The 9,495-nt window shown below is 37.4% G+C and overlaps 1 protein-coding gene across 1 annotated transcript in view; it reads right to left on the bottom strand.

Annotated features, from left to right (window-relative positions):
* Positions 1-6,151, bottom strand: part of LOC109241480 — a 22,102-nt gene extending 15,951 nt beyond the window's left edge. The window contains exon 1 of the mRNA XM_019408218.1: positions 4,926-6,151. Coding sequence (XP_019263763.1) covers positions 4,926-5,710 — 785 coding nt within the window. The 5' untranslated portion in view covers positions 5,711-6,151. The remainder of the gene's footprint in view (positions 1-4,925) is intronic.
* Positions 6,152-9,495: the final 3,344 nt, after the last annotated feature.

Below are 9,495 nucleotides of genomic sequence, written 5' to 3'. Positions count from 1 at the left end.
GATAAGAGAGAGAGGACTTGGGTCACTCTGGAGTTGTGGAGCAAAAGAAACTTGTGAAAAGACAAACAGAACCAACAAGGAAATAGACCAAAGAGAACTAGAGATGCACACATCAAATGCCGTATTCCATTTTCTTTTCTAACCTGCTGCTATTTTAGAACCTTTTTTTTTCTTTTGAAAATGTATTTTAGAATCTTTTGTAGAATGACTCTTTCCATTTTGATGTCAAATATTATGAAATTGATCATTCAAGAAGACACCTTCGAAATTGATGCATTATGTGAGAAGTATGCAGCATGTGTCCTCCAAATTTTGAAATTTCCATGTATTTAGGTGCATGTATCTATTGCTTAGCACAAGAGTGTCCAACAACAACAACAACAACAACAAACGCAGTGATATCCCACAAAGTGGGGTCTGGGGAGGGTAGGATGTACGCAGACCCTACTCCTACCTTACGAAGGTAGAGAGGTTGTTTCCGATAGACCCCCGACTCAAGAGAAAAAACTAAAAAGGAAGCAGAAACAACAAGTAGTAACCATAGCAAGCAAAGGTGATATAATGACCGAAGCGAAAGAAACGACATATAGTAAAAGAAATATGCGGATACGAAGAAATGGAAATACGAGACTAACGCTAATGAGACCGGCATATAAATAAGACACGCATGCTTAACCACTACCCTTCTACCCTAATTCTCAACCTCCATACCTTCATATCAATGGTCATGTCCTCAATAAGCTAAAATAGCCCATGTCATGCCTAATCACCTCTCCCCAATACTTCTTAGGCCTACCTCTACCTCTCCTCATCCCCCCATAGCCAACCTCTCACCCATGGCGCCAATTAGGGCCGAGCCAACTAACTAACCTAGGGGGAATTTCTTGGTTATACCTTATTATATTGCAGGTTTTGATCATAATACTTCACACCACACACTACAAATGTCAACTTGAATGCCAACAATATCTTGTGAATGTGCTAAAGCAAGAGCATATCAATATATGATTACATGATCAGTTGATGTTTACAAGGCCTTCAGCCTCACAGAGGTACATCATTCCCCTACCCACTTGCTAGATGCATTCCCTATATCAATGAATTTACTCGAAAATCGAATGGGGAAACCTTACAGCAGATATTAGATTACCATTTTATTCAAATACAAGACATGAAAACTTAAAACAAGAAGCTTATTCCTGATACTGGAAGTCATCATAATACTGAATTCAGCTTAGCTCTTAAAGTCAACACTGTATTTCTGAAGCTTCAAGTCTAAAGATGCTTGGATTCATTTTTGGAGGCCTTGAGCATCACGTTCCATGCGCTCATCTTTTATGAGGCACTTCCTAGATGCCTCAGTGATATCATAGAATTGACTTGAATAATTACACAGGAGTAAACAAATCAGAGAATCAGGATGCCATTCAATTCAAGTAAAGAACATGACAGCTTAAAGGAAGCTAACTTTTAAAGAAAGTTTACCACAAATTATAACAGCGAGCCCCAATAATGCATCTAAAGCTTCAGTTACTTTTGACAGGCATGTGATTATCTGCATTTGATGTATCAATCTTTTCATTTGACCTTTTCCATTCTTTAATTCCTTCACCATCCCTCCCTCAGCGGCAACCACTACCTTCTTTTGATGTGTGACATCAAGTACCCAAGCAACATGTTCGTTCCATTCTTTGTTTCTTTTTTTGATAGGTAAAAGTTGTCTAATTCCTCTGTATAAGTGAACTTTTGTTCCATTCTTACAAAATGCTTTTTTATAAAGTAAAGAATTTTATTAACGATGAGGGAAAACCCCGTATAAAAGCCGTATACTAAAAAAGAACCTACACCGCAATATGGTTCTCTACAAAGTAACCCAATCATTTATACACACAGCAACCTCATGGGTACACCAAAAAGTAACTAGAAACAAAAGGCTACTTTGCAATTTGATGAAATCACTCTCTACTCATTCAAGAGTTCTCATGTTTCTCTCTTTCCATAAAACCCACATAATGGCTAATGCTAACCAATTCTTATGAAATATCAAATCTATACAAATAGGACATTTTTAATCACGTAGCAAACTTAGCAAAAGCTGTACTGGCACCAGGTTGGTTTAGTGGAGTGGCATTGCAAAAGTCAAAATCTCAATTCCTTAGTGCACGTGCAAGTAACTAAGGAACTACCATTCGATATGTAACATTTAAATCCATTGTCTTATTGAGGACATGACAGTGGATAGGAAGTTGTGGAGGTCGAGAATTAAGGTGGAAGGTTAGTAGGTAGTAGAGCTTTCTGTCCGTCCTTACTGATAGTTTTAGTATTACTCTCATTTAGTGTTATTCTTTTTTCTATAACCGTGGTATCTGGGCCAGCTTGTGCGCACCTCTCATTTAGTCTTATTCTTGGTTATCTATATCCATCTAATGTGCTTCTGCTTCGCTTCTGTTACTATCTTCTTTGTTGTTATTGCCTTTTCCATGTCTTTTTCATTACTTTATTTCCTTTGCTTTGTTGTTGCGACGATGTTGAGTCGGGGTTCTATCGGAAACAACCTCTTTATCTACACAAGCAGGGGTAAGGTTTGTGTACACACCATCCTCCTCAAACCCCACTTGTGGGATTCCATTGGGTTTTTTTTTTTTGTTGTTGTTGTTGGTGGTGGTGGTGTCTTACACCAAAGAGCTAGACTATAGATACGTTTGTTCTTGAGCTTCATAATGCTTTCCTTTCTTCCTTTCAAAATTCTCTGATTTCTTCTTTCCATATCACCCACCACACTGCTACAGTACCTAAGGAACTACCAAACTATATGTAACATTTACATCCATTGTCTTACACCAAAGAGCTAGACTATTGATACATTTGTTCTTGAGCTTCAAAATGCTTTCCTTTCTTCTTTTCAAAATTCTCTGATTTCTTCCTTCCATATCACCCACCATACTGCTGCAGGAACAGTGTTCCAGAAGAATAATTAACGAAATCCTTATCTCCGCGTGCAAGAGGGAGATTTCTTTTTTAGGTATGAAGGAAAAATAAGTTGCCGTTTTCAAAGCGAAGGTCATGTCAGTGCTAGGTTATCATCAGTTGTTCATGGTACATAAGCTTTTTCTATTGGGTGTATAGTTTTGAATAGATCTCTAAGTTTTACTTTGAGTTTCAAGGGGTGTGTAAGAATGTTAAAGAGTTAGTGTAAGCATGTTACAATTAAAGTAATAGAAGAATTAACTCTTTTAAGGCTCACCGTTTAAGAAGAATTAAGTCTTAAGTTGGAATTATCCCACATTGGACAAATATCATATGTGTCTCTTCATTAAGACCTATAAAGAGGTAGAACAACTTCGGAATTTACCTGTTACCAAATAAAGATGCAGACCTTGTACTCATCAAATTTCAAGTAATCGATATTTCTCTTCTCTCTTATTTTCTCATGGTATCTAAAGGTCACATATGAAATATTTGAATTCCAAAATCACCCAAGAGATGTATCTATAAGTTACTACCATGCTAAATAGTAAAAGGAATCTTTCAACTACCTATGACTTCAGAAATTTTTTCTTTTTGGGGATAAAATGACTTCAGAAATATTTATATAATCAAACTTTCATCTTCCTTTTTCAGCATGCACACTTCAATCCAAAATTTTAATAGTAGTCGATATCTTGACAGAGAGTATGCACATGATGTTCCCAGCAACGAGGAATTCTTTCTCATCATGAACACCAACCTCAGATGTGTCTCCTCCTTTCTTTTCACTCTTGTTTTCTAGCTAAACAGGATATTCGGATAAGATAAACTTACTGCCTCTCATAGGCTACCACGAAGGGCCCCAAGAAGCACGCCTCCAACCCTAGTGCAATAATGTAGGATGATCTACTCCTGTTTCACTTGAGCCAATAGCAAGAAATTCTTCAGCTCATGTATTCTTTCTTCTTCTACTTACTGGGATTATTCCTCATGATAAATCAACTTATAGCCTGTTTGGTCAAGCTTCTCCAAGGCCAAAAGCACTTTTTTTTTTTTAAAAAAAATGCTTTTTTACAAAGTTGAATTGTTTGGCCAAGCTTTTGGAAGAAAAAAAGTGTTTTTGAATAAAAGCAGAAGCAGTTTTGGAGAAGCAGAAAAAAGTAGCTTCTCCCCCGAAGCACTTTTTTGAAAAGTGCCTTTGAGAAAAATACACTTAGAAGCACTTTTATACAGCTTGGCCAAACACTAATTGCTGCTCAGAAGTGCTTTTTAAATCAATTAGCCAAACACAAATTGCTTCTCACCAAAAGTACTTTTTAGAAAAGCGCTTTTTGATGATTTTAGAAGATTGGCCAAACAAGCTATTATTTTGATCCATTCAAGCATGGTTCGTCAAGCCTAATTACATGTATCTACCTAACATATTTCATTCTGTAGAAACAACCATGCGACCAAGGACAGTCTCTTATAAAGCATGATAAATTCAGTATAAGCACATCTCACAGTGATATGATACCATGCATTCACTGAAAATTTTCGTTGAAACATGATATAATCATTCACAAAATATCCAGTGCAAACCAAAGGTTGATTGCAAGTCATGCAAACTACATGTTGTAGCACCTTTACAAGTGATAAGCTCCTTTCGTTTGTCCCAATGGTGCAGAGTTCCATGTATTCCCTCAAAAAACAACCCTACTTTCTCCTACCAACTCATAGTCTAACACTTCATCATCCCCAGAAGAAAAAAATTTCTAGCACAACACATGAACCTACTGAACATTTCTGGTAACATAAGAATAATGGCAGTATAAGAAAAGAAAATCCACATTTCTAGTCACATAAAGAATAATGGCAGTACGCCAGTACAAACTAATAATATGGAGAATTCAAGGGCACAGAAAGATACTAATACTGCTTATAATATGAATATGGAAATAAAGCAAAAGAAATATTACATCTTATAGGCTTTGATGTAGATGCTACCGCCAGAGCCGCCGCCGCCTTTGACGCCTCCATCACCTCCATCAGCCAACACACTGCCATTCACTTCAAGAAACTTGTCCACCAACAGCATTATCTTTCCACCTCCACCCCCACCATAGTCCACAACCTTATTTGTGGTCCCGCCTTTACTCCCATAACTCCATGGCATTTGCAATGTGGACCATCCATAAGCATCCCCGCCCCAAACATCCTCCTGAATCTTTTTTTCATCCGTCAAACAACACGCCCCTCGTCCCCCGTACCCTCCACCCGCTCCCTCCACTCCCTGTGGAGTCCCACTCGTCTGAGCTGGCGGTGAACCAGCCAAACCAGTGGTATTCACAGCTGAACTATTACTAAATGTAGCGTTATCCGCCACCAGCTGGAATGTTCCGACTAGTATCACGGAATTCTCACCCAAAGTGAAGTTCCCAGTCACATTAATCCCAATTTCACAACCGATAAAAGTACAATTTAAGGTCACGTTTGGAAGGACATAAAAATTTCCCTTCCCTTCTATATACACACTCTTAGTGATATTCACATTGGACACAATCTTGCAAGTTGTATCCAACGACCCAACGCCGCCGAGATCGTCTTCGCATGATACCGACGGCGGGTGCGGCGGCGGAGGTGGCGGCGCCGGCGGGGAATAGTCTTGATGGAATAGAATTAACTCGGAATCATCGTCTGAATAACCCGAAATCGATAGAGGGTTTACGAAAAATACCAAGAGAAGTAGGAGAGTCAAAGCCATTGACTGATGAAAATAGTCATCACATCGGACAGTGATAAAGATCGGATTTTTGCATCGCAAATAGGGAGAAAAAAAAAATCCCACCTCAAAAACTCCACCCAAAATCAAACCGTATAAAGATTAAGCTTATACTGAACAAAACCCAGTTGGGTTTTTGTAGAAAGACAGCTGTAATAAGTATTTATATTTGGCGGTTTATGAATATAGGAAACTTAGAATTCTTTGGAGAAGAGAAACCCTAGAAAAAATTTCTTTTTTGTGAAGGAGAAGAGAATCTCGTGGTAAAGGGGACAGAGAGGTTTGGGAGAAAAGGGTTTAGAGAGAGAGAGAAGAAGAAAGTGGGAAATGAGGTGAGGAAATGGGGAAAAAGGAAAAAGGAAAGAGGAGATGAGAGAGCGTGGCGAGATGATGGGAGTGAGGGGTTTTGTTTTGTTTGTTTAATGTGGGATAGCTAAAAAGGTTTGTGATTAGGTAAGGAATGACAAGTTTTTTTCTAAATTCTTACATTCTAATTTCTACTTTCCTAATTATATTGGATTTTAGTAAAACTTTTCGTTAAAATATTTTGGGAAAGTATACTAAACGTGGGGTTCCTAAGATTGTAAAAGGAAAGTATTCTTATGAAAGATATATCAAGAAAAAACTCCAAGAGGGAAAAAAAAAAAGAATAAGAAAAGATTATTGCATAAATTATTTATGATTTGTTTTGTAGCCAATTTTTTTCAGATAATTAATATGTACTTGTAGGAATGAACCAACTAAATTTCAATTCATATAATGTGGTTCCAATTACAACCTCTTAGATATAATACTTTTTTTAAAATTGAGAGGGAAAAAATATGTTTATATTGTGACAAAACGAATGCATTTAAACCAACGAAAATAAAAAAATTCATACATTATTTAAAGAGAAGATCTTTGTCCGTCCGCTTAAAATTTGATCTTCTTCGATCCCGGAAAGAAGCCATGCTTTCCTTTCTTCCCCAACCGATAACAGCAATAAGAGAAAAGCGATCAGCATCTCAAAAGAATGAAGTTGTTAGCACATATGAGTGTATTCTTAATTCTTATTTCTTTTTTCGTTAAATAAGATATTGATCAATAACTATTTAACATTACAAGATTTGGTCAGGGATGTCCCACGGGCAGAGGCGGCTCAACACTACATGTGACTTAAAGCAAAAATTTAAAAAGAGACCTCAAAAGACATTCAAAATTAAGAAATGCTTTTTCATATCTAATCTTTTGATAATTTCATTAGCTTAAGATTGAAAAATTGTCTAAAAAACACTTAAAGAATAGAAGAATTCTACAAAATCATAGTTATAAACAGAATTGATTCAAGTTGAAGTGAGTTAGACAAATTAAGAACCTGAGCCCATCCACCATGCGTGAGGTAACAAAAAAGAATAATAAAAATAGGAAGTAACGGAAAATTTAATAATCTACAATTTTTAGTATAAACTTTAAAAATTGACAATAAATGATTAAAACTAATTTATCTATCACTAATAATAAATACATAATTATTTATACCATATATAATTTGAGTAAATATGGGGCCTTAATTTTTTGGGGCCTAAAGCCATTGCTTTAGTGGCTTTAGGGTTGAGCCGCCACTGCCCACAGGGATCAAAACCATGGCTTGTAAAAAAGTAAAAATATTACAAAACATAATAGTGTTATTGTCACGACCCGAAATTCTCACCTTCTGGACCATGATGGCACCTAACATTTCACTTGCTAGGCAAGCCAACGTTAGAACAATTTATCCATTTTTCAACAGTTTAAATTAAACAGTGAGAAAGAACTAAAATAATTGTAATAATCCAAAGTAAAGTGCGGGAAGTATAACAACTAAAATATGTGATACAACTCTGAAGGAAAGTACACAGCTAAATAAAAGGAGAGGGGACTCTAGGAGCTGCGGACGTTGAGCAGTTGTACCTCAAGTCTCAACAAAGCTGTCCAATTCGAGCATGCAAATAACCGCGCTGGGACCGACTCCAAAATCTACACAAGAAGTGCATAGTGTAGTATGAGTACTACCGACCCCCATGTACTCTGTAAGTGCCGAGCTTAACCTCGACGAGGCTAAGGTAGGTCATTCACACTACAACCTTCACGCAGTAGATAATAAAGACAGAAGAAGGAAATGCAAAACAAAATAAGACATTTAACTGAAGATAATAGCTATAGCCTCAAGAAATAAACCAGTGATGGTCAGAATTACCAATCGGCAGAGTTTCAAATGAAAATACCAAAAACCAACACAGCTCACGAAAATAGAAACACATAGGTTGTTGCGGCGTGCAACCCGATCCGACTATATAACACAATCCTTCCTTATTCCATCGTAACAATATCAACTATTATAATAAATATATGTTGCGGCGCGCAACTGAATCCCACCATATAACAAAATCAGTATCAAAATTCATCCTTATTTCACCGTATCAATTCACCCTAATTTCGCATGTCGCAGCGTGCAACCCGATCCTACCATATCAGTACAAATTCACTCGTATTCCTCCGTGTCAATCAACCATTATTTCACCTGTTGCCGCGTGCAACTCGATCCCACCATATCAGTACAATTATTCACTGAGTACAATTAAATCCATATTTCAAATCACAAGAACATCCAAAACTGATGAATATAAAGTTGAAACAGAAAGAAAACCTTGTACCACTTGGAAATTCAGATATGAAATTCTACACGGCAAAATAAGTCCAATAAATGACAATTAGAAGGTACAAGTACGTCAATTAAGGTAAATAACAACAAGTCATGAAAGCATGAAGAGGTCTAACATTTTTAACGGGAGAAACAAAGATTAACAAGTAACAATTAAAGCATGGAAGGCATTTAGAGCACATAACAATTAAGGCAAGGAAGGAGATAATTAAGGAAAAGCGAAAAATCAGGGAAACAAGTAATTCAGCGGTGTATAAGTACTCGTCACCTCGCATATATATCGCAACACGTGAAATTCACATAACACATAGTCCGAGAGCTTCTAATTCCCTCAAATCAAGGTCAAACTCAACACTTACCTCACTCCGCAGTCAACTCAGAGCTCTACCGGGCCTTTGCCCTAGAATCCGCCTCCAAACCACTCGCATCTAACCACAATTGACTCAATAATATCAAATATCGCCAAATGAATCAATTACAATGCAGAAATTTAGAATTCCCACACTTTTTTTTCAAAAAAGTCAAAAATTGACCCCGGACCCGCTTGGTCAAAACCCGAGATTCAGACAAAAATCCATTCACCAATTCACCCCCGAGCCCGATATATAATTAGTTTCGGAATCCGACCTCAAATGAAGGTCTAAATCCCTAGTTTGCAAAAAAAAAAAAAAAACAATTCTTCCTAAATCCCTAGTTTTTACCATGGAAGAATAAAGATTAGGGCTTGAAATTAATGGGTGATATTAGAAATTGAAGAAAATGAGTTAAAGTGTACAAACCTATGAATTGATGTTGAGTTTTCCCTTCAAAATCGCCTCTAGGCCGAGCTCTAACGGAGAGTTTATGAAAAAATGGAAGAATCTCGTTTTTGGTCTGTTTTTAATCACTGGGCGTCGGGCCTTCTTCGCGTTCGCGATGTGCAGCAACCCAAGTGGCCTTCGCGTTCGCGAGTTCTCCCACGCATTCGTGAAGGATGTTCCCTCCTAACATCCGCGTTCGCGAGCCAGTGCTCGCGTTCATGTAGAAGAAACGATTGTCCCATTCCCCGGGTCCCTAAAGCTACGCGTTCACGTGAAGCTGGTAACGT

The sequence above is a fragment of the Nicotiana attenuata genome, unplaced genomic scaffold (assembly GCF_001879085.1).
Source record: "Nicotiana attenuata strain UT unplaced genomic scaffold, NIATTr2, whole genome shotgun sequence".
NCBI lineage: Eukaryota > Viridiplantae > Streptophyta > Magnoliopsida > Solanales > Solanaceae > Nicotiana > Nicotiana attenuata.
Note: the sequence above shows the minus strand (reverse complement) of the source record. Positions and strands in the feature narration are given on the sequence as shown.